A 26,585-nucleotide genomic window follows, 5' to 3' on the forward strand; every position below is an offset into this window, starting at 1 on the left:
TGTTGGAACAAATGTCCATCTGGGTTCAGTTATAAGTGGGGAGAAAGATACTGGAAACATGGAGACTGTTTGGAAAGATGGCTTAATGGTGGACAGGATCACATGGCTTGGAGCTCCTGGGTGAAAAGGGAAGAGATGCTGAGAGTCGCTGGGTTTTATGCCCTCTCTGGGCTTTGAACTTTCTGGGACACAGGAAGAGAATCCTGATTGGTTGCTCTCAAAGGTCATAGCTAGCTTTGTGGGTTGCCTGTGTGCTAGGTTTGGTTGAAACTTGGTGGGTGGTGCAATGAAGGGCAATGAAATGGCTCTGCCGGAATGAGGTAGATCTTTGTGATGTAGAATAGACTGGCTCAGGCTTTAATGGCCCATTGACAAAGGGTGGGGGGATATTGAGAGTGAGTCTGTTTCCTGCCTAAAAACATGTTTCTCCATTTTGTCATCCAGGGAAAAATAATATTCTGCCTTTTTAATATTTCCTTAAATATTTCATTTTTCTAGGAGAGGGGTGGGTGCTAACTTCCTACAGGGAGAAACCCAGATCTACTCTTCCAGATCTTACACCACGGCTCTTTGGTCAGCTTCCCATATGCCTGGAATGCCCCTACAATCACAGCTAATATTTACATTTAGATAGTTCCCGAAGAGGAGGACTGAGGAAGATTTTTTCAATTATAACTCATCCTGTGAAGCAGTTCAGCTGTAGAGGTTTTTAGTAGACCACAAACGGCTTACTGAAATGAGGAGTAAATATGCAAGTGGAAGCTATTTCAAGCCTAACTCAACTACATCAGCAAAAACAATGTGGCATAGTAGGGGAAGAGATAGTAGTAAAGGAAGTGGAAAGTCTGTGAAGAACAACCTGCACTTTTAAAGGTACATGGCATATTATTTTTCAGTCAGCCATGGGGTTTAGGTCTTAGAGCAGATATTAGGAATCTGTAACAGTGTAGAGTTTATTTTATTTATTTTATTTTACTTAGTTTGTCAAACATGTACAAAATAAGAGGTATAAGTATAAACATGGACATGGACAGAGAAATGAGTACAAATAAATGGGGACATTAGGACAGGGATGTTAGGCATGCTGGTGCGCTTATGTACACCCCCTTTACGGACCTCTTAGGAAAGGGGTGAGGTTCACGGTAGACAGTTTGAGGTTGAAGCTGTGGGGGTTTGAGGATGTAACAACGAAGTCAGGTAGAGCATTCCAGGCGTTGACCACACTGTTGCTGAAGTCGTATTTTCTGCAATAGAGTTTGGAGTGGTTTACCTTGAGTTTGTATCAATTGTTTGCCTGTGTATTATTGAGGTTGAAGCTGAAGTAGCCGTTTATCAGTAGGACATTGTAGCAGACAATTTTGTGTATTATGCTTAGGTCAGTTGTTATGAGTTATTATGAGTTGGACAGTATTATATATTTTGTAAATATTCCAGTAGTTCCAGCCAGATCCCAAAGACACCTTTATGTTGTGTTACAGAATCTTTGTGGATTCTATTTTAACAAACCATTTCCAGCATGGCACATTGTTGTAAATTATATTATTATAAGAGTGATCCAGGAAGCAAATACTGTATCCAAAAGTATATGAGGTGGTGTAATGTAAGGGCAGAACACTGAGTTCTGTTTTCACTAAGGTTCTTTTTATATAGAAATTCTGTAAATTTTGAAAGGTGGTGATATATCACCTCTCCTTTACTTCCCCCCTCTCTCACACACATACACACACCCCTTCACACACACACACACTTATGTTCAACAATGTTTGGTTCTTGGAAAGTGCCTGCTCAGACCCCTGTAGTTTTTGGGGCAAGTTTTTTCAGAAATGATTTGCCATTACTTCCTTCCTAGGTCTGAGAGAAAATATTTGGTCTCATGTCACCCAGTTGACTTTACGCCTAAGGTGGGACTAGATTCTCCTGATTTCTAGCCTGCTGCCTTAGCCACTACACGAACCTGTCTCTCAATTCCTGGTGTAAACAAAATTTGGAAGAAATGTCCATCTGGGTTCAGTTCCAAGTGGGGAAAAGGATACTGGAAACATGGTGGCTATTTGGAAATATGGTTTTAATAATGGACAGGATCCCATGCGTTGAAGATGTTGGGTGAAGAAAGAAAAAAGGGGGGAAGAGATGCTGAGAGTCCCTGGGTTTTATACCCTCTCTGGGCTTTTGAATTTGAGCTTGTATTCTGATTGGTTGTCAGACTCCCATGGGGCCATGCAGGGGCAATCTGTAGACCGTACAGGCTTGGTTGAACCTTCCTGGGTGATGTAATCTTCCCAGGTGTCTTGTGATGAGATGGGTAGAGGACTAATCCTACCCTTGTTGGATCTTGGGTGAGGGACTTTGCCTATGAATAGATCTAGCTATCTCTTTATCTCTTAAGTGTGGGCATCTTCTGTGGGCTATTGAGGATGGGGGGGGCTATTAAGAGTAGTCTGTTTCCTGCCTAAAAACATGTTTCTCCATTTCTCATCCAGGGAAATATAATATGCTGCCTTTTTAATATTTTCTAAAATATTTCATTCTTCTAGGAGAGGGGTGGGTGCAAACTTCCTTCAGAAATATGGATGATCTCAATCATAAGACAAAGGAAGAAAGAAAAAAAGACTCCAAAGTCGTCCCAGGAATCAAGTAGCTCAAACTCCAATCCCTTTACCACCAATGACAGACAGCAATGAATGCAGAACTGCTTTCCCTTTGGGAAGTTGTAGCACAACTTCTCATTTGTGGTAAATTATACTTTCTATATACCGTTAGGCAAAACGTTTCCAGGAGAAAAGGCTACAAAATATGCATGTGGGCCAGGGGTGGTTCCGGCTGCTGTTACTGCTGGTTCGCTCAAGGATGCACTTGAAGTGTGCTATGTGCGCATGCGCAGAACTAAAAAAACCAAGAGAGCATCGCCTATGGCATTGCCGAGAGAACCAGTTGGGGGGGCGTGGCAGGCCAAGTTACTACCTACTCGGCCGAACTGGTCCGAACCGGCAGGAACCCACCTCTGATGTGCGCATTTTATGTCAGCCATCATACTATATGTGTCTCTGAGCCACCAGAAAACTGCACCAGCCATGTCTTTATTGCTTATTGTGACATGTTTAGGTCATGCTAATATATTGGATTCCTACCATTAGCAATTTTACTGTTGAGAGGGCCCTTCCACAAAACAAAGGACAGCTGAGGCAGCATGAAAAAAGAATTAATTTGCTATTGTGTATATCCTCTTCCCCCAAAAAAACAAGACCTCCCCTGATAATAAGCCCAATCGGGCTTTTGAGTGCATGCGCTAAAATAAGCCCTCCCCTGAAAATAAGCCCTCCCCAAAAATATTGCAACACAGCAGCAGCCATGAGGTGACCACACTCGCCGCCTCCTGTACCTCAAAAATAATAATACCTCCATGAAAATAAGGCCAAGTGCTTGTTTTGAGGGTCAAAAGAAAATAACACCCTGTCTTATTTCCAGGGAAACACTGTAGTATTTATTTTAGATTAAGGGAACCACTGAGGATGCCTTCCTTCTGCTTCCTCCTTGGAAGGCTGAAATTTTGGAGCTTTTTGAGGGGGGAGGTTACATTTTGGTCAAAGCAGACCTGAGATTTAGTTTATTATTTTCTTACTAAAGAATGCAAGTCTTGGAAAAATACATAAAATGTCTTGGCTTCAGTCTAAACAGTGGTGCATACGTTTCAGAACTTGAACATCAATAGTGTGTTCCGCAAATATAACAGGAAGAGAGAGAGATTATGGTAGGCAAGGCAAGGAAAGATCTAGTCAGCAAAGCGACACTTGTCTGCAATCAACGTCTTGAAATCCTCTCCACACCACAAGTGTGAAGCAAAAAGTTTAGCATTGTTAGCCATACAGGAAGCTAAGCGCTGGGTTATCTCTAACCAGCGATCAGGAGCCTCAAACCAGGAAAGCCTTCGAATTAGCTGCAGCGTTTTGTGAACGCTGCTGCAGAAGGGACTTTTCTGACTCTGCTTTCTTTCTCCTTTGCAGGATGGCAAGGGAAATGTGAAGTCCATCATGGCGAAGTTTAATAACAACGCAGCTGAGGACGTTCGTTGCCATCAGGTCAGAACTGGGGGGCACCCTCCGATGGCTAAAAAAGCTGCCTTTGAGAAGTTTGCCCAGCTTGAAAACGCGGGTCTGCCTCCCAAACCCAACAGCTTGCACAAGCCTGGATCACTTAAATTGCCTCCAGGCGCGAAACCTCTTCACGATGCATCGGGCAAGGATTTTAAAACGCCACCTTTGCAAAGCAAAGTGAAGATGCTAGCTGAGGCTGCTAGCCGAGAAGCTAATGAGAAGACTACCTATCCAAAGCCTTTGGTTCCCAAGATTTCTGAAGGACTAAGAGACGAAACCAAGCCAGTGTTCCCACGGATTCCTGAGAAGAAGCTACTTGGCTCTCCTCCTCAGAAGAGTGAACCAAAGCCTTTAGAGCAGAGATTGTTCAAACCTGAACCCCGAGGGAGTGAAGCAAAGCCTGTCTTTCCCACGGTCGCTGGAGTTAAAGAAAAATTCAACAGTGCTGCACAGGAAAACAATGCCAAGCCTCCTTTTCCAAAGCCACCTGTTAAGCAAAAACCAAATCAAAGTTTCAGCCAAGGGGAAGAAGTTTCCAACAAAAGTGCTTGTTTCAATCAGGTGTCACCAAGTTCCAGCGGCCTCAAGTCGAAAGTTGGTTCCATCCGACCCCATCCGACCCCTCCACAGGACAAGAGCCGAAACGAAGCCAAGCCCATCAGCCCTTTCCCACCTTTGAAACATGTCAACAATGAGAACAACCTGCCTCAAATCCCCCCTAAACCTGCTGGGCAGCTGAATGAAGAGGCAAAACCAAAACCCATCAAGAATATTTTCCTACAAAACAGACAAGAAGATTTTGGATCTGCTTCTGGTACCATTGCTGCTAAATTGGCCAATTCATCTCAAACAGTTAAGGCAGGACCTTGGGCCAATAATACTGGAAAAGAAGAGAAAGACAAAGACAAGAATTTGCCCAGACGAAAAACACTACCTTCAACAATTACATTGGGACCAGCCCCAAACAAGCCTAGCAGGCCTCCGACAGTTGACCTGGAAAAATTCAGGAAAAGTCATGGGGAAGGTAAGTAATGTGTCTGGATTTATGGTTGATTTTATAGTTGGCAAAAGATTTTCTGTGCTTAAAGATTATTTGCGAGATGGTCCTATGGTTATTCAATTTAAATGTGAATCTTCACATCTTCCTGTACATCTTCAGGATTTGCAGCCTTAAATATTTGAAGGCATGTGGTTGGGGTAATTATTATTTGCTATTAGATGCTGCTGGGATTCTGTTTCAACTTGTACTGAAGTGTGGACATGTTCCAGAAATATGACAGTTTTGAGAAGGTCCAAGAAGATGTATAGTACTTAATGTTCCTCATCAGCTATTGTTTTCTCTCAAGTCGCTCTTTTATTTATCTTTCCTCCCCATGAAAATCCTTCTGCTCATTTTCTTGCTTTTTGAGCTCTATTTCATTGTTGTTGTTAGTTGCAAAGTCATGTCTGACCCATCGCAATACCATGGACAACCTTCCTCCAGGCCTTCCTGTCCTCTACCATCCCCCAGAGTCCATTTAAGGTCATGCCAACTGCTTCAGTGACTCCATCCAGCCACCTCATTCTCTGTCATCCCCTTCTTCTTTTGCCCTCAGTCTTTCCCAGCATTAGGCTCTTCTCCAGTGAGTCCTTTCTTCTCATTAGGTGGCCAAAGTATTTTGAGTTTCATCTTCAGGCTCTGGCCTTCTAAAGAGCAGTCAGGGTTGATCTCCTCTAGGACTGACCAGTTTGATTGCCTTACAGTCTGAGGGACTCACAGGAGTCTTCTCCAGCACCAGAGTTCAATTCTTTGGTGCTCAGCCTTCCTTATGGTCTAACTTTCAAAACCATACATTGCACCTGGGAAAACCATAGCCTTGACTATACACACTTTTGTTGGCAGGGTGATGCCTCTGCTTTTTAGTATGCTTCATACAAAGTGATCTAAGAGGGTAACTTGGAGGAACAACAATGTGACCACAACATTGCTAAACATTTCCTTCTCTCCCCCATCCCACACATTGTGGATGTCACAACATTGTTGTACTGGCTTACTGCTTCAACAGTAATATTCCATATGTATTGAGATAATCTCTATTCTCAAGCACAGGTAGAAACTCCATCTGTACAAAAGGGATACATTTTATATGATGCAATATTATGTTTACTTCTGCCTCTATTTTAGGGATGTGCGGGAAAAAATATAGGCTATGGCCCATGGTGTTGTGAAGAGTCTGACACAACTTAGCAACTGAACAACCAAAATAAGCATAGAAACAAGGTGTAAGAAGAGGCTACGGTTATCCCATTAGGGTTTCTTAGCAGCTGAGAGAAGGAGATATATCTTTCTGGATCTGCTTTTTCCTAATTTGGAGTTTTAGATTTATGAAACCCATGATCTCTAGAAATTATACATACAGACTAACAGGTAGAAATTATATTTCCTTTGCAAGCGTAAGGCAACACACATTGGAGAATCCCCTTATTTTACCTTCACATTCACACTGTGTGAGAGAGAGACCCAGGCCTAAGATTACCCAGTGAACAATGGCTGTGTAAAGACTCAATTTTGTTTTTCCCAGTCCCAGTTCTACATCTTAAATGTTACATCACAATTGGTTTTTTTTTATACCAAAACAGTTTAGAGTTACTGACAGGACTATCTAGGGAGAAAAAGGATTTGGCGGAAAGGGTGTCAGAAGAGTTTGCATAGTCTTGCCCGTGGTACAGAGGTGGATTTCTACCAGTTTGCACCAGTTTGGGAGAACCAATAGTGGTAATTTGGCCTGGGTTGCAGAACCAGCAGCAACCCAGGCTGGCCATGCCCACAAACAGGTTCCCAGTCTCCACTGCCGTTGCCAGCATGTTTTTTATTAGTTTTTCATGGTCTTTGCGCATGCGCCGAACAATTTACAATGAACTGTACACGCAGGTGAAGTGAACCGGAACCAAAGGCAGTAGGAACCCACACGGGCCGTGGTACCATCTTAAAAAAAGCACATGACTATATGCACTATACAATGATATACACTATATCACTGTAAAATATGTAATTAATGTGTAGATTTCACACCTTTAATGTAGCATGATCTTCAGTTAGTAAAAAAATTGTCTATCCTCTAAATATTTATTCAAACATCATCTTTTCTTTCTTTGTTCTTTATTTTTATTTTTTAGTTTATGCTATGGTTTTTATTATGGTTTTGCTATAAAATTTCTAAAATTGGAAGTCCACCAAGAATTTAAACAAGTAGCATGAGAAATATGTGTTTATAACATTCCAGTCTTAGGGAATTATGAAAATAGCAATAGCTGCAACTGTTAGTACCTGCCTTTAGTAGGAGGGAAGGAGTCTTAACCTCGCCTCCACACAAAGGTACTCAAACACTATTCCAGGATAACACGTTACAAGAAAATGATATGAGCAATAAAGCTTGTTCCTTGTTGCTATTTTTGAGCTTATAATTATAAAAATGTGACAGCATATTTTGTGCTCACATTTAATTTAATCCTGGTGCTATGAAAACTCTTATGAAAGCTATATTTTTTTTATTCCATTCGGATAGCATTTTACTTTTCTGTTGTCCTGTTTCGTCTATATTTTTAACATTTCTGCTTGATAAAATTATTTTTAATTGGATAGCATTGATTGACCATACAGGTAGTCCTCAGCTTACGACCACAATTTGAACCCAAATTTTCAAAATGTTTCAAGTGAGACATTTGTTAAGTGAGTTTTGCCCCATTTTACAACCTTTCTTGCCACAGTTGTTAAGTGAATCACTGCAGTTGTTAAATAACACAATAATTAAGTGAAACTAGTTGCTCTATTGACTTCATCAGAAGCTTGCAAGAGGTAATCACATGACTCTGGGACACTGCAACCATCATAAATATGAATCAGTTGCCAAGCATCTGAGTATTGATCACATGACCATGGGGATACTACAACAGTCGTAAGTGTGAAAATAGCCATAAGTCACTTTTTCCGGTGCCTTTCTAACTCTGAAGGTCACTCAATGAACTGTTGTAAATCGAGGACTACCTGTACTGTTAGTAATTTATTGGATTTAGATCTCATTTTTCCAGCCAAGAAGATTGTCAAAGAAGTTTACTATGAAGGAAAACCTATTATTTGCAAACGGCAGTTTAAAAGCAGAGTTAAAATAATACAGTATACTAGCTACAAGTCAATGCATAGTAGTCTAATTCTTATATGTTCAGCAGGTGAATATCTGTAGCCATGTCCTCATCAGCTCAGGTTGCATATTAAGTATATTTATGCATGGGTGTTCTTCATCTTTGCACAACAGTCACTCATGCCCTTGTGACCTCTAGGCTGGATTACTGCAACGTGCTCTACATGGGGCTGCCCTTGAAGAGCATTCGGCGACTTCAGCTGGTCCAGAATGTGGCCGCGCGAGCGATCGTGGGTGCACCTCGTTTCACCCACGTAACACCTATCCTCCGCGAGCTGCACTGGCTGCCTGTTGATCTCCGGGTGCGCTTCAAGGTGTTGGTTGTCACCTACAAAGCCCTTCATGGTATTGGATCTGGGTACTTGAGAGACCGCCTACTGCCAATTACCTCCACTAGACCAATAAGATCGCATAGATTAGGCCTCCTCCGAATTCCATCAGCCAGCCAATGTCGACTGGCAACTACCCGGAGGAGAGCCTTCTCGGTGGCTGCTCCGACCCTCTGGAACGAACTCCCCGTGGAGATCCGGACCCTCACCACCCTCCAGACCTTCCGCGCTGCCCTCAAAATCTGGCTGTCCCAGCAGGCCTGGGGCTAATGACTTTAACCCCACCCGAATGGTATGACTGTTGTGCCTTTTTAATAATGTCTGTCTTCATGTTTGTAACTTGTTTGTCTCCCCCTCCCCCTGAACTGTGAGCCGCCTTGAGTCCCCTCAGGGAAAAGGGCGGCATACAAATAAAGTATACCAAATACCAAATACCAATTACCAAATTTGGAAATTTTTAATACACTCATACATGGATAGATATGAAATTCATTGCCACATCATATAATGATAGCCATTGTCTTAGGGACCTTAAAAGATTACACAGATTCAAGGAAAATGCATCTACCCCATTTACTTAAAGGTTGACAACTTTCTCAGGCTACATGTAGCATTAAATCTTGCAAATGTTTAGACCTGAACTGGAAAAATCCAGATTCAAGTTCATTTGTCCACCATGGAAATTTACTAACTAACCTCTCAGCCCAACCTACCACAGAGAGTTGAGCAATTAAATAAGATCCCTTATACATTGCCTCCTGAAGAAAAAATTGGAAATAAATCTAATATTTTGTGACCTTATGAAATGCCAGCCATTCTGGATAGTGTATTGGTTGAATTTAAAATTAATGTTGGGAACCTTCATTTTTGCAGATAATTGGATATCCTTCCAAGATATTTAAAACAGCATTATTCAAACATATCCCCTTACACCTCCATTACAATTGATCACATTAGAAGAATCATGAATGGACTCCATAACAGATCATTTGACCTTGCTTTTTCTTTCAAAATGTCTGAGAGAGATTCTAAGAATAGGATAATTTAAAATATTTGCACACTCAAAAACACACTTATAGTAAATATCAGAGGCACACTATGCATTGTTTCTCACTCAGTAGTTGTTAGTTGCGAAGTCATGTCAGACCCATTGCAACCCCCTGGACAACATTCCTCCAGGCCTTCCTGTCTTCTGCCATACCCTGGAGTCCATTTAAGCTCATGCCTATTGCTTCAGTGACTCCATCTAGCCACCTCATTCTCTGTCATCCCTGTCTTCTTTTGCCTTCAATTGTTCCCAGCATTAGGCTCTTCTCCAGTGAGTCCTTCCTTCTCATTAGGTGGCCAAAGTATTTGAGTTTCATCTTCAGGATCTGGCCTTCTAAAGAGCAGTCAGGGTTGATCTCCTTTAGGACTGACCAGTTTGATTGCCTTGCAGTCCAAGGGACTCGCAGGAGTTACTCAGTAGTTCAGATCAAAAGAAAAACCTCTGATGATGTGATGTACTATCAGCAAACCATGGGACTCTGTATGTTATCATAGCCAAGATAAAAGAAACTTAGCTTAAGGCAATCATTTGCCAATGCGATAAAGTAGGAAGTGACCCTTGTTATGGAAGCTATTTGGAAATATTAAAAGAAACAAAAGAAAAGTATGATGTGGAAACAAGTATGGCATCTTGTAAAATAACCAACTTGTCAAATGTTTGTTAAATATCCTTGCTCTAAGGAGCTGAAAGTACTGTAGGTATGAATGTCTGAAAGGAAATTGTTCTCATAAGCGAAAGAAAGCAAATATCAAGTAACAAAGGAGGAAGGTTTGAAGCGCAAGGAAGACTGTGGGAAGCAGAGGTGGTATTCAGCCAGTTCTGACTAGTTCCGGTGAACCGGTAGCAGAAATTTTGAGTAGTTTGGAAAACCAGCAAATACTGGCTGTGCCCTCATCTATTCGCTGTGTCCTGAGTCTCAGCTGATCAGCTGGGTCTTCTTCTGTTGCAATGCACAGGAGAACAGACTGGAAAGCAGGTTAGTGGGGTGGGGAGGGAATGGGGATTTTACAATATTCCTTCCCCTGGAGTAGGGTGGAAATGGGCATTTTACAGTATCCTTCCATTCCCACACCCACCAAGCCACACTCACCAAGCCATGCCACGCCCACAGAACCGGTAGTAAAAAAATTTGAATCCCACCACTGGTGGAAAGGAGAAAACTTGGAAAGTGAGGTGTTGCCTGGCAGTTAAAATGGCTAACTTGGACTTAGATTGTTCCAGTGGCTGTTGAAGATGGATGTTGGTTTCATTTCAAAGAAAAATTGGCTAGTGATCCTAAAATGCATGTTTAGGCAGTGTTCAGCAGTGATCCAAAGCATTTGAGAGGTCCAAAGGATCTAGTCCAAGGAAGTGTGCTGAAGGGGGAAAGGCTTGGCGCAGTTTCTTATTTGTTCATCTCAGGAAATTGAAAATGACGGGAAAGAAGGTCAAACGTTTTACTTGTCACAAGCACCAAGCAGATCAAGGCCAACTATGAGTTACCGGACTGATCCAGAGAAGGATGAAATCTTGCCACTAATGTCTGTAATCCTTTTCTTAATGTTGGAATTAGGAAGAGTAGAGGCAGAAGCAGAATTAGAATAATGCACAGAGGTTGACCTTAGATAACACTCTACCTACATATACTTGCTTAGAGCTTACTAGAGCTGAAAGTTGGAGTTCAGAAAAAAATACTTTCACTTGCACTTTTGATACTGTGTCTTAAGTGAGGGAGAGGAGGAAATGGTTCCTGTCGGGAACTTGTATTTGACAAACTTGCTTTTATATTTGTAAGTGAAGCAATATATTTAATGCTTTGATTTAAAAGAGCATGTTTGCTGCCTTTTTTATGTGTGGCAATTTGTGCTACCTTGTGTAACTGATGTCTCAATCAGGTTTGTCTCTAGTTTGTATGCCTATTTCTGATGGACTTACTTGGCTTAGTTTGACTATGTAATATTATCTTAAGATTGTTCCTGTCAATTGTGTTTGGTTTTTGCTTATCTACATATTAAAGTTATCTCAAACCACAGCAAGTTACTTCAACTGCAAGATATTACAGTTGCCCACACAGAAACAAAATCCTTCCAAAGCATCTTAAGCCAACCCAAAGATCCAACAACTACAGAAGACTAAAGAGGATTTATTTAAAATTTACAATGCAAGGACTATGGAAGCTATTAAATAGCACAAACAGGCAAAGGATTAGCAGCAAGTGCTCATGAATGCCAACAGGCTCTTGGGATTTATGGTGAAATTTCTTTAACTTAGCAATATAACAACACAAATATAACCACAAATTCAAGTGGGAAAGTGTAGTAGTTTTAAATCAAGCCAAATTTTAAAACACTAAAGATTTCCTATAAGCCTGGACTTCTGATGGATCTGTCATTAGTAGACACATACTGCAGAGATAGAGAATAGTTTGCAAACTGTTCCAAAAAGCAAAGGCTCAAGTTAAAAACAAACAGCATGAAGCACTTTCTCCCTTACCACACGCCCAAGCAATCAATAGAGAGATAAGCATTAACCAACGCAATAAATGGAAATAATCTATGCTGAAACAGTGCAGCCAGCCAAACCAAGTAGATTGATCAGAAATGGGCACAGAAACGACAAGGAGAAAAACAGGGCAAGCTTTCGCCCATAAAAAGCCGGCAAACTCCATTTCGCTAGATCGAAGCACTGACAAAGTTACCCAGTCTGATTTTGAAACATATGCAAACCAAGTTCAGCAAGCACCAAGATCCCAGGTTTTCGACCCTGAGCTACATGGATTGCCACCACAGGTAGTCCTTGACTTACAACCACAATTGGGACCAAAATTTATGTTGCTAAGTGAAACCGCGAATTTTGCCCCACGACTTTTCTTGCTGCAGCTGTTAAGTGAATCACTGCAGTTGTGAGAAACAACTTGTTAGTAGCAATAGCAATAGTTAGACATATACCGCTTCATAGGGCTTTCAGCCCTCTCTAAGCGGTTTACAGAGTCAGCATATTGCTCCCAACAACAATCTGGGTCCTCGTTTTACCCACCTTGGAAGGATGGAAGGCTGAGTCAACCTTGAGGCTAGTGGGATTTGAACAGCCAAACTGCTGAACTGCAGTCAGCTGAAGTAGCCTGCAGTGCTGCATTTAACCACTGCGCCACCTCGGCTCCAGTAGCACGGTTGTTAAGTTAATTTGGTTTCCCCATTGACTTTGCTTATCAGAATATACCCCGAGAGACTGCAACCATCATAAATTTGAATCAGCTGCCAAGTGTCCAAATTTTGATCACGTGTCCACGGGGATGCTACAACAGTCCATAAGTATGAAAAATGTCCCTAGGTCACTTTTTCTTTGCCATTGTAACTTTGAACAGTACCTAAATGAATGGTTGTATGTTGAAGACTACCTGTATTGAAAATGGTGCATGCTGGTTCTAAAAAGAGCCCTGAATTAATCATTAAGCATGTTGTTTAGGGCAACAATGATACTAGATGTTGCTGAACTGTATCAATTAGCAATTAGAAAGTTGTTGGTAAGACAGTAATTGACCTGTACTTGCCTGATGCTGCCACTTTTGCTGTATCCTTCATTAAGAGGTAGATCTTGGCAAATGTTAACCAATCTTCATTTTCACCTCCTTGCAGTACATTGTGAATCTGCTTGGCAATAGGTGGCTATAGACCAGTCAGATTTTTCAAGTAAAAAACATGCAGTTCATGTCCACATGATACAGATCAATTCTTAATCTTCCTCTCTTTCTCTACCATTTCTATTTCTAGTGCTTCCTTCATCTTTCTTGTTTCTAGGTGCTGTTTCTTGATTGGCAATTTTTGGTCTTCTTATGTTATTTTTTTTTCATCTATTTTAGTTTGCTAGATCTCAGCATGTTGATCTTATGTTCTTGCCTGATTTTCATTTTGGAGGTGGACTATTTGGCTTTTTTCTTCTTTGATGATTTTGCATCCCAGATATTCAGTTATACACTATATTGCCAAAAGTATTCGCTCACCCATCCAAGTAATCAGAATCAGGTATTCCAATCACTTCCATGGCCACAGGTGTATAAAATCAAGTACCTAGCATGCAGACTGTTTTTACAAACATTTGTGAAAGAATTGGTCCCTCTCAGGAGGTCAGTGAATTCCAGCATGGAACTGTGAAAGGATGCCACCTGTGCAACAAATCCAGTTGTGAAATGTCCTCGCTCCTAAATATTCCACAGTCAACTGTCAGCTGTATTATAAGAACGTGGAAGTGTATGGGAACAACATCAACTCAGGCACAAAGTGGTAGGCCACGTAAACTCGTCCAACATCAGTGTGTGACCTCACAAATGCGCTTCTGGAAGAATGGTCAAAAATTCCCATAAACACACTCCTGAACCTTGTGGACAGCCTTCCCAGAAGAGTTGAAGCTGTTATAGCTGCAAAGGGTGGACCGACGTCATATTGAACCCTATGGATTAGGAATGGGATGTCACTTACAGTAAGTTCATATGCGAGTAAAGGCAGATGAGTGAATACTTTTGGCAATATAGTGTAACTGCAGCCATGCTATTGATTTGTTTCTTGCTATGAGTTTATCACTTTTATTTTTATGGCTTGATTTCACAATACTCATTCAAACATTTGTGTATTTGTAAATTGCCTGCTTCTTCCTGTCCTTCTTCCAGGCTGAACAACCTAGATTTACATTTTTAAATTTATTTTTCAATTCCAGTAATTGGTTTCAATCCAACCCCTTCAAATCTGTGATCATTCTAGTCCATAGATCCCCTAACTGCTCACACCTTTGTATAATGAAATTTAAAAGCAATTCTATATTATCGCTACTGTGGCTATTTGAAAATAAAGATTTGTTGAAAAAATATTATGATTGAAAAACCAGTCTTTCTGATGGTGGAAAAAGTAATTTCATATACGTAAGTATATATTTTGTAGTTTTTCACTATAATATCAGAAAAACCGAGTTGGAAGGGATCTAAAGGTCTTCTTGGCCAAGTCCTGCTCAGGCAGGAAACTGTATACAATTTCAAACAAATGGTTGTCCAATCTCTTCTTAAAAATTTGGAGCATCCGCAAATTCTGGTGGCAAGTCATTCCACTGATTAATTGTTCTAACTGTCAGGAAATTTCTCCTTGGTTCTAGTTGCTTCTCTCCTTGATTAGTTTCCATCCATTGCTTTTTTTGTCCTGCTTTCAGGTGCTTTGGAGAATAGGTTGACCCCCCTCTTCTTTGTGGCAGCTCCTTAGATATTGGAACATTGCTACCGTATCATGTCACCCCTAGTCCTTCTTTTCATTAAACTAAACATACCCAATTCCAGCATCCGTTCCTTATATGTTTTAGCTTCCAGTCCCCTAAACATCTTTGTTGCCCTTCTCTGTACTCTTCCTAGAGTCTCCACATCTTTTTTACATCTTTTAATTTTTGTCAGAGATGCCAATATAGTAGTTAGGGTGTCCTTCTTTTCCCCCATTTGTCCTCTTTTCCCATTGTCTGTGCTTTCCTTTGCCCAGTCAGATATCTAGTAACCCAGCTAGAAACCTCATGAGGTTGCCAAATGTATGATTTCAGCATTGTCATCCTAAATCTTGTTTGCTATTTTTGCTAGAGTTATTGTTGGTCAACATGATATATATTGCTAACCCCTGATATAGTACAGTGTGTAATACTGTAAAAAAATACTGTAAAAAGTGGGAATCGGAATGGTTCATCTCCTTCAACTTGTTGATTACTTTTCCCCCAAATATTAGGAATGGAAGAATCTCTTATCTGGATTTCTGTAGTATTTACTGGGTTTCAGAAGTATCCTTTTTTTTTCTCTTTCATTGTCAATTTGCAGTATTTTTTTAAAAAAAGTTTCTATAATTATAATGTGGATATGCTCCTGTCACTTCACATTAGCGTTATACAGAGTGATTATACATTTGTTAAACAAAAGCCACTGGGAAGCATACTTCCATTCTGATCTCTGGAGCAGTTTTGCATGATATATGTATAATGTTTTCAGAGTTTCTTTGTTTTCTAGAGTACAGGAAAGAATGAAAGCAGGCATGAACATGCACATGGTAAACTGTAATTATTAGAATATGGCCAGTTTATCCAAAGCAGAAGTTATGCAAGAGCATAATGGATTAATCAGCATTGGATTTGATAAAAATATGTGCCACGCAGACTGCAGAGCTAGCCTAGCAATATGGAAAGGAATTGTGATGATTTCATATATGTTAAGTGTCTCTTGTTTCTGTTCCAGGTTCCAGTTCATCCAATTCAGTGGGTTTGCCTCCCCCACTTCCGCCACCCATTCATGCCATACAGTCTACAGATATATCCTCACCCCCACCTCCCCCTCCTCCAGGTTTCCATCCATCACAAACTCCTGTACTCCCCCCAAGGGGGAAAATCCCATCCAGACCTGATGTCAGGTACATAGTTGTGAATTATAATCCTTCTTCCATATTTTATTTTTTCTTAAAAAAGTGAGATGAATCTCTGTATTTCTCTTCACTGAAACGTCTTTTCCATATGCTCATACTGAAGCCCATGTTTTGGTATTCATCACAGAGAGCTGCAATAAACAGCTGCAATAAGCTATGTACAGCAAAAAAATTATGGTTGTTTCATACAGATTTCTTAATCAAGATATTTCAGTTGAATCACATTATATATGAACTATTCTCTTGTGACAATAAAAAGCAATGTTGGGGAAGATTGTGCAAAAGCCATCATGATAGGTAGGTAGGTAGGTAGGTAGGTAGGTAGGTAGGTAGTGAGTGAGTTGGGAGAGACATTGGAGGTCTTCTAGTCCAAACCTTGGCTCAGGCAGGAAACCCAACATCACAAATGGTTATCCAACATCTTCTTAGAAACTTCCAATGTTGGAAGTGTTTGGAGGCAAGTTGTTCCACTGTTTAATTGTTCTAACTATAGATAGATAGATAGATAGATAGATAGATAGATAGATAGATAGATAGATAGATAGATAGATAGATAGATAATAGATAGATGATAGATAGATTTACCATATTTATTATTTTTGCAAATATCTCAAAGTGACAAACATATCTTTTCTCCTATTTTCTGATGACAACAACTCTATGAAGTGGATTGGCTGACAGAATGTCACCAGTGCAAAGTTATCCAGCTGGCTTTTATGCTAAGGCACAACCAGAACTCATAGTCTCCTGATTTCAAATTGTCCTGTTTATGTATAAAATATAGGACTGAGAACTGGATGGATCTCGTTTTAGTATGGTTACTATGGCAGGCAAAAATGCAATAAGCATAGTTTATTTTCTAGCATGGAAATAATGTGGAAAATAGTCCTTGTTCAATTACTGCAAGTGCAAATGTTAAAAACATGTCAGCCCTTCCTAGAAGAAAGAACCACATTCTGTGATTAAAAACATAAAAAGAGATGGCAGAGATCTTAGCTAAACCTTTTCCAGTAAAGGTTTCTTATAAAGCATAATGCACTTTCACTCACAAAAGAAAATATATTTCAATGGGTTTTCTTCTTTTTCTTAACAAATTCCCTTTTGCTGTTTTGTAGAGGCGAAGAAAATGAAGAAAATTATGATGATATTGAATTTGGTAAGAAAACCTATTATTATGGACGGAGGACAAGTGAGAAGCATGTATGGAATCCATAACAAATGAGAAATAAGTCAGGACTCTGGATTCAAGTGTATTGACAATCAAACTGTTTTGTATTGAATGTATATAGTTGTGTTAACTGTGCTAAAGCGAAACTAAACTTTACATGACCCTAACTGTTAACTGTGCTAAAGTGAAAGTAACCTTTAGATGAAACTAACCTTTAGATAACTTTCAGTGGTGGGTTGCTAGCCGGTTTACTACCGGTTTGCTCATGCTTGTGTGTATGCTCATGCATGTGTGCAACCTTTCTGCGTATGTGCAGAAGCATCTGGGTGGAGTGGCAGATCCTCTCAATGCCACCACTACTGGTTTGGCCAAACCGGGCCGAACCAGGAGCAACCCACCTCTGCCCCAACTGTTTTGGGGGAAATTTATAACATTTATATTTGGATGGGATTTATCTAGTTCTATGATTGGTTAAGGCCCTATGGGCCTTGAGTATATATCACAGGCATTTGCCTGCAGTTCCTCAGTTCCAATTTTGAGCCAATTAATGATGTTGCCTATTGAAGCCCACTACAGAATACAAACTCTATAAGCCAACTTCGATATTTCCATATGTAGTTACAAAAAATGTGATATCGTAATACAATGACTTCCCCATCATTAGAGTGCCATGACATGTGTGCTTTTTCCTTGGTTTCCCTACATATGATCTGTCCATTTAAAGATAATGAAAAAGGACCTACAGGGTCCATCTTCTGCTTCAAGGTCTTTCATAGCTACCGTATTTTTCAGAGTATAAGATGCGCCCAGTTCAAAACAGGGGCTGAAAATCTGGGTACATCTTATACACTGAATACAGCATTTTGCCTCCTGTAACCCCACCCCCTTCACCAAAATCGGCGTGCATAGCCTTTAGGAGGCTTTCAGAGAGCTCCTGGGGGCTGGGGAGGACATTAATGAGCAAACATGGGCTATTTTTGCTCAATTTTGCCCCCCCCCAGCCCCCAGGAGCACTCTCTAAGCTTCCTAAAGGCTATCTATGCCCCTTTTTTGACAAAAAAATGGGCCCGTTTTCATGAAAAATGGGTCATTTTTTGCTTGTTTTTGCACATACACCCCCGGCCTCCTAAAGGCTATTTATGCTCTTTTTTTGAAGGAAAAAAACGGGCACATTTTTGTGAAAAACGGGTCATTTTTGGAAGGTTCGCAGAGTGCAAAAATGTTTTTTTTATTTGCCTCTTTAAAACCTTGGTGCGTCTTATACTTTGAAAAATACAGTAAGCCTGTTTTCATATAGGTTGAATAAACAGCATCAGGAACAGACTGAGTAGCATGCAAATTGCCCAAATCTAGTCTTTTCCACTATAAGATCCAAAACACATTTTCCAAAGGATTTTTGAAGCATGCAGAGTCACCGTAAGATAAACAATAGTCTAATTAAAGATGAAGGGGATTTTCAGATTAAGTACAAGGATTAATACAAGGATTAATAATACTCCATTGCAGCGTTCATGTTATATAATGAGCTAATATTTGATTTAGATGATGCTTTCAGAGAATTGTTATGGAATATATAAAGAATCAGGGACATGATGGCTCAGTGGCTAAGACACTGAGCTTGTCAATCAGAAAGGTCGGCAGTTTGGCAGTTCGAATCCCTAGTGCTTCATAACAGAGTGAGCTCCCGTTACTTGTCCCAGCTTCTGCCAACCTAGAAGATTGAAAGCATGTAAAAATGCAAGTAGAAAATTAGGGACCACCTTTGGTGGGAAGGTGGGAAGCATTCCGTGCACCTTCAGCGTTTAGTCATGCCAGCCACATGCCCACAGAGACATCTTTGGACAGCAGTAGCTTTTCAACTTTGAAACGGGGATGAGCACTGCCCCCTAGAGTTGGGAACAACTAGCACGTATGTTCGAGGGGAACCTTTACTTTTACCTTTATATAAAGAATATAAGAAGTATAATAAAAAATAGTGACATAGAATTGTATCACAACTCCATCTCTCCTGGCCATGTATGGAACATCTCGAGGCAGGTTAAAACAGACAGAATTTGCATGACATCATTGCTTATATATGCCTACCCACCCTGATTCCCGTCCTTCCCATCCTGCTGCCCCCCCCCACCTCCCCATACATCACTAGCTAACAAGGGCTGCCCATGACTTAGTATTTTGATTGCTAGACTGCATAATAATGTAATTCAATTGTTTTCCTTTTTATCTATTAGATACTGGAAATGCAGATGAAGTAAGTATTGCCCTTCATAATCTACAAATGTGTGTGTGTGTGTGTATATATATACACACTTTTCACTATTCTTAATTTTCAGTAAAAAACTAAAACTTTATATGTACACTTTTCACTATTCTTAATGTTCAGTAAAAACTAAAACTTTTTTTCCCTTTTCATAAAATCAGAACAGTGATGGAGAAATGTATGAAGACATAAATGAGATGAGGTATGAAAAAGATATATAAAGTGGGCCTCTGTTCATATTATAATAATCGCAGCTATTATTAAATCATGGCCACAATAACAAAAGTTATTTGCAAAAAAAATCCAAAAGAAAATGTAAAGCTCCAATTGAGGCATTCTAGGCATGAATTCTGGTTACCAATGTCCAATATATCCTGATCATCCATGACTTTTCTTTTCCTGCACGTTTTAGAGGCTTTTGCTCTAACCATGAATGCATTAAATGGGCAAAAGTATAAACACCCTATTTGACTATTCATTGTCCATTTTCCGGTTGCATCACTATTTTTTTTAAAAAATCCAGGTGATCTGAAAACCGATCCAAAAGATTATCTGTCCTATGCAAGCAGACTAATTTTTCCTGGTCATAATCTGAATATAAGTCTTTGTAGGGGAAGGTCAGATCAGATAAGGGACACCGTGGTTCAATGGCTGAGACACTGAGCTTGTCGATCAAATTGAAAAATGATAATAATGTATACATATGTATTGGTATAACAAGTAGTAATTGGATATGAATATTGAATGGTACCTATGAAAGGAAGATGAGAAATGGTTTGGTTATATATAAAGATTAATAAAAAAGAACTAAATTATGATAATGGATATAGTCAAATAAAGGAGAGATAATGATAACAATGTATATATCAGTGACCTGCGGTGAGCTTCATGGGCGGTGAGGCAAGCGCAAAAGCCCCGCCGAAGCCCCAGCGCCACGTCTGCCATAAAGCGGGACCCTCACCGGCCATAAAGCTCACCGCATGTCACTGTCTATATCCCCCCCCACCTTCCCGGGGGGAGCGCTCACCTGCCACCAGGGCCTGGGGGCGCTGCCACCTCCCTCCGCGCCCGCCACCATGGCCACCACGCCCACAAGGAGCCGCGGAGGCAGCGCCGAAAGAGCGCCGATCGAGCTAAACTGGCCAGAGGAGCACTGAGCCGCCGATGGGCGGAGGCGATGGACTCCTGAGTGTGTGCAGAGCGCCTTTGGGATCGCCGGGGAAGAAGTTGGGGAGCGAGGGTCACCCGGACCTTGCAGCCTCCCCACAATCGCATCTGCTACTGCTTGGGGACTCTAGCAAAGGAGGAATACAATCAGCGTTTTAGAGTGCTGGCAGGGCTCAGCCGCCATTCAGTGAAACATGTTTCGCTGAATGGCGGCCGAGCTCTAAAGTGCCGGCATGCCTTTAAATGCCAGATTGCCTTTCGCACCGGCATGTTTCGCTGAATGGCGGCTGAGCTCTAAAGTGCCGGCATGCCTTTAAGTGCCGGCTTGCCTTCCGCGCTGGCCGGCACAGAAGGCAAGCCGGCACTTTAAAGGCATGCTGGCACTTTAGAGTGCCGGCAGGCGGGGCTCGACCGCCATTCAGCGAAACATGTTTCGCTGAATGGCGGCCGAGCTCTAAAGTGCTGGCATGCCTTCCAGGCCGGCCGGCCGGCCATTCAGCGAAACATGTCCTGGTTTGTGGCCGGGCGGCACGCTTGCACTTTAAAGTGCATGCCGCCCGGCCACAAACCTGGACATGTTTCGCTGAATGGCGCGCTGAGGCGGCATGGCTTTAAAAAATAAAAAAATAAAATGAAAAATAAAAAATGAAAAAAAATGAAAAATGAAAATAGATATGCCAGCCCGCGCGCCAGCAGAGGCGGGTAAAACACACACACACACACACACACACACACACACACACACACACACACACACACATGCACATACAAATAATAAAAACAAATTACAATTACTTACATTACAAATAAATTGAATTTCTCCCCCCTGCCCCCTCCCTCTGACCCACATACCTTCCAGCTGCGTCAAAAATGCTAGATTTGGTCTAGCCAGGTCCAGGCAGGCTAGGCTAGTTGCTGCACGAGTCACCACGTGGATGATTCTGCTTAAACATTTTAAAATAGGCTCTAAACAAAGTGCCCTCTGCAGGAGGAGGTGGGAGAATCACGTGCCTCATTTGCATACGGAAGTTTTTGCTTTTTAACCCTTGGTTGACTCTTAAAAGGCGAAAAATTCCTTATGCAAAGGAATCCCATAGTTCTCTAGCATCCTCCTACTAACTGCACTAAGGAGACTCAGAGTCACTGTGACTTAGAGTCTGGGAGCAACTACCTTGACCTTTTTAATTATTTTAAAAATAGTTTCCTTTTCCTCAGGAGACTGGTGAGGCCCCGCCTCCCCTGCCTCTAGTGACTGCATGTCACTGGGAGGGGGAGATACTGGGGGAGTGTGATGATATGCGGAAATGACCTTGTGGGATAGAAGGAAGACTTGCATATTGAGCAATGGTCTCATAATAGGGAACTTGGTTTGCAAATGGGGGGAAATCCTGAGAAGTATTTCAAAAGGGACCTTCTCTGGTTTTCTGGATACTATGTCTGTTAGCCCTTCGAGATAGCCCAGACAAGAGCCGCAGCCAGCAGCATCAACACAATTTTTAATGTAAAGTTACATAAGATAGAATATTTGCAAAATTCTTCCTTCCTTTCTTTTTGCTAAGCCTGAGTTTTATAGCCAAATGGAGAACTTGGTAATTTTTATTTCTGAAATTTGTTAGCATAATCAGAAGATATTTTGGGATAACCCAAAAGCAGTTGGGCCTTGGAATTTGGCTGGTTACAAAATACTGGATTTGACTGACAATCAGGATGATTAAGAAAACAGATTGTTACTCAATTTGCTGGTCTTTCCACTAAAAGTGAGGTTGCATACAAGAAATGTTGGTACAAAATCCCCTATTTAGAATATCAAAATAGCAGATGTAAGCAGTAGCAAGATTTACTAACTTTAATAGGTTGGTAGTCAACATCCCCTCACCCCAAACACACACTTCCCATTTTAACAGACATTTGGGGAAATTCTTTCCCCTAATGGTAATTTTTTGTTTTTTGAAATGGCTCTTAAAAATGTTGATCTGAGGAAAGTGAGGTGGTACTAGTGGTGGGTTCTTACTGGTTCAGACCGGTTCAGCTGAACCGGTAGTGGTTTGGCAGCCTAGGTCACTGGAACCAGCAGCAACCCAGGCCTGCTGTACCCCTGAACCAGTTTTCATTTCATTTCATTTCATTTATTAAAATTTATAGGCCGCCCTTTTCCCTGAGGGGACTCAGGGCGGCTTACAATCACAAGGGAGGGGGGTGCAGTATCAAAAAACAAAACAAAATGTGAACAAACAAAAATAATAAAACACAACTTTCGTTCAGCAATCAAACACTCGGGCGGGTGAATTGGGAACCTATCCCCAGGCCTGCTGGGAGAGCCAGATCTTGAGGGCTGCGCGGAAGGTCTGGATGGTGGTGAGGGTACGGATCTCAACGGGGAGATCGTTCCACAGGGTCGGAGCTGCAACAGAAAAGGCTCTCCTCCGTGTGGTCGCCAGTCGGCATTGACTGGCAGATGGAATTCGGAGGAGGCCCAGTCTGTGCGATCTAATTGGTCGAAGGGAGGTAATCGGCAGAAGGCGGTCTCTCAAGTACCCAGATCCACTACCATGGAGTGCTTTAAAGGTGGTCATCAGTACCCTGAAGCGCACCCGGAGACCAACAGGTAGCCAGTGCAGCTCGCGGAGGACGGGTGTAACGTGGGCGAACCGCGGTGCGCCCACTATCACTCGCGCGGCTGCATTCTGGACTAACTGTAGTCGCCGGATGCACTTCAAGGGCAACCCCATGTAGAGCCCATTGCAGTATTCCAGCCTAGAGATCACAAGGGCTCGAGTGACTGTTGTGAGAGCCTCCCGGTCTAGGTAGGGCCGCAACTGGCGGACCAGGCGAACCTGGGCAAATGCCCCCCTGGTCACAGCTGACAGCTGGTGGTCAAAAGTCAGCTGTGGGTCCAGGAGGACTCCTAAGTTGCGGACCCTATCTGAGGGGTATAAAATTTGACCCCCCAGCCTAAGTGTTGGTACATTAGCCAAATTATTGGGAGGGAAGCACAACAGCCACTCGGTCTTGTCTGGGTTGAGTACCAGTCTGTTAGCGCTCATCCAGTTCTTAACGGCCTCTAGACCCTGTTTCATCACGTCCACCGCTTCATTGAGTTGGCACGGGGCGGACAGATACAGTTGCGTATCGTCCGCATATTGGTGGTATTTTATCCCATGCCTCCGAATGATCTCGCCCAGCGGTTTCATGTATATGTTAAATAGTAGGGGGGATAAGACTGAACCCTGCGGCACCCCACATGTTAGGGGCCTCAGGGACGATCTCTGCCCCCCGACTAACACCGACTGCGACCTGTCCGAGAGGTAGGAGGAGAACCACTGCAAAACAGTGCCTCCCACTCCCACCTCCCGCAGTCGTCGCAGAAGGATACCATGGTCGATGGTATCGAAAGCCGCTGAGAGGTCAAGGAGAACCAGGATGGACGCATAGCCTCCATCTCTGGCCCTCCAGAGATCATCGGTCAATGCGACCAAAGCGGTTTCTGTGCTGTAACCAGGTCTGAAGCCAGACTGGAAGGGGTCAAGATAACTAGCTTCCTCCAAGGCCCGTTGAAGCTGGAAGGCCACCACCTTCTCAACAACCTTCCCGATAAAGGGGAGGTTGGAGACAGGACGAAAGTTGTTTAAAATGGCTGGATCCAAGGATGGTTTCTTCAGGAGGGGTCTCACCACCGCCATTTTAAGTACGGCGGGGAAGTGCCCCTCCCGAAGGGAGGCGGTCACGACCGCCTGGATCCAGCCATGTGTCACCTCCCTGCTGTTGGCAACCAGCCAGGAGGGACACGGGTCCAGAATACAGGTGGAGGCACTTACAGCTCGAATGGCCTTGTCCACATCCCCAGAGGCAACATCCTGGAACTCAACCCAGAGATGATTTGCCAAGTGGTCCTCCTGTGTCTCGGCTGGATCTACTGCGGTGGAGTCCAAGTCCGACCGAAACCGAGCTACTTTGTCCGCCAAGAATTGAGCATAGTCCTCAGCCCTACCCTGCAAGGGGTCTCCCGCATCCCTCCTGTTAGGGAGGGAGCGGGTTATCCTAAACAGGGCGGCTGGGCGTGACTCGGCGGACGCAACCAAGGCAGAAATGTATGATCTTTTGGCAGTTCTTAATGCTCGGACATAGTCCTTGGTGCAGGTAGTTAGAAGCGCTCGGTTCGCCTCGGACTTATCGGACCTCCACAGGTGCTCTAGGCATCTCCTCCGGCGTTTCCTCTCCCGGAGCTCCTCGGTAAACCAAGGAGGCCTCCGGGATCTACTGACCCGGAGGGGCCGTAGTGGCGCAATCCGATCAAGAGACTCCGCCGCCGCCGAATGCCAGGCGGCAACCAGAGTCTCCGCCGAACTGTGGGCGAGAGTATCAGGAATGACCCCAAGCTCCGTCTGGAACCTCAACGGGTCCATAAGTCGCCTGGGGCGGAACCACCTGGTCGGTTCCTCCTCCCTACGGTGGGGGTTTGGCCTCCGGAAGTCAAGCCTCAGTAGGCAGTGGTCTGACCACGACAGGGGTATGATCTCATTACCCCTCAGACCAAGATCACACATCCACTGCTCCGAGAGGAATACGAGGTCGAGCATGTGACCCGCTGCATGGGTTGGGCCCCGAATTACCTGGGTCAAGCCCATGGCTGTCATGGAAGCCATGAACTCCTGCGCCCCATCAGAGCGTTCACCGAGCGATGGCAAATTGAAGTCCCCCAGAACTATAAGCCTGGGGAACTCAACTGCCAGCTCGGCTACTGACTCGAGGAGCGAGGGGAGGGATGCTGCAACGCAGTTGGGAGGCAGGTATGTTAGCAGCAAACCCACTTGACCCTTGAGGTCCAACTTTATCAGCAGGGACTCACACCCGACAAGCTCCGGAGCAGGGACCCTACGAGGTAACAGAGACTCCCGGATTACAATAGCCACACCGCCACCCCTTCCCTGGGCTCTCGGCTGATGAAGCACCTGAAATCCCTCTGGGCACATCTCTACAAGGGGGACTCCTCCTTCTGTGCCCAGCCAGGTTTCAGTAATACATGCCAGGTCTGCCCTCTCATCAACAATTAAGTCCCGGATGAGAGGAGCTTTGTGTACAACAGACCTGGCATTTAGCGACAACAGCCTGAGACCAGGGTCCTGACTACTCGCGCCATCTGGTCTTGGAGTGGGGCTCATAGGGCCGGAAGGAGGGATCTCTGTGATGTAGCGAACCCTCCTTCCCCGGTAATGGCCAGCCCTAAAGTCCCCGCCGTATCTGCCCCTCCCCGTAATGACCGTAATGCTCCGACCCACTCCCGTGACAGTAGTCCCCCCAACCACCCCACTGACCCCCCGCCTTCCCCGGCAGGCCCTCCGAGTCAAACATTCTCATTTATCCACTCTAACAATTCCCACGTAATATTTAAAACATATAAAATACAGTAGTAACAATTAATAAAAGTGGGCCATTCATTCAATTCCAGTTAACTCCCATACACTCAACATACTATTTTAAAATTGCGCAGTTATAATGTATAGTAATATGGAAACAGTGGAGGAAGCGGTGATCCGCTCCTCTCCCTTCTTATGTCCTGGGGAGATGTCCTTGGCCACCAAGTCAAAAGTGCGTAATATATAAGGTGGCTGTATACAAGCAAGATAGAATGTGAAGATCCAAAATTCATAGGCGGCAACCATGTAGTCTTACCCCACTGGTGAAGGTTAGCGGGCTGTATATTCAAAAGTCTCTTTCCTAAAGATGGATAAGGGCCCCAATGTAGGGGGCCAGAGTTCGAGGCTGACTTGTGCCACTCTCGCAAATGGAGGGAAAAGTACTGGTGTTTTCGGGGCTCAGTCCTCGCCACTGCAGCCGCCATCCTCTATCGCTCCCTGCCAGCTCAGCCACAGTCCTACTCCTCCTAATGGTTAAGTAAGCCGGGAGCAAAGTCCGGAGGAGGCTACAACGACGCAG

The 26,585-nt window shown here is 43.1% G+C and overlaps 1 protein-coding gene across 4 annotated transcripts in view; it reads left to right on the forward strand.

Annotated features, from left to right (window-relative positions):
* FYB1 (FYN binding protein 1) overlaps positions 1-26,585 on the forward strand; it is a 96,232-nt gene that overhangs the window by 24,700 nt on the left and 44,947 nt on the right. For all 4 annotated transcript variants that reach the window (XM_032213711.1, XM_032213712.1, XM_032213715.1 and 1 more), the window contains exons 2-6: positions 4,002-5,115; positions 15,873-16,044; positions 17,172-17,212; positions 19,456-19,475; positions 19,646-19,686. In XM_032213711.1, coding sequence (XP_032069602.1) covers positions 4,002-5,115; positions 15,873-16,044; positions 17,172-17,212; positions 19,456-19,475; positions 19,646-19,686 — 1,388 coding nt within the window. The remainder of the gene's footprint in view (positions 1-4,001; positions 5,116-15,872; positions 16,045-17,171; positions 17,213-19,455; positions 19,476-19,645; positions 19,687-26,585) is intronic.

Source organism: Thamnophis elegans, chromosome 3 (genome assembly GCF_009769535.1).
Source record: "Thamnophis elegans isolate rThaEle1 chromosome 3, rThaEle1.pri, whole genome shotgun sequence".
Taxonomy (NCBI): domain Eukaryota; kingdom Metazoa; phylum Chordata; class Lepidosauria; order Squamata; family Colubridae; genus Thamnophis; species Thamnophis elegans.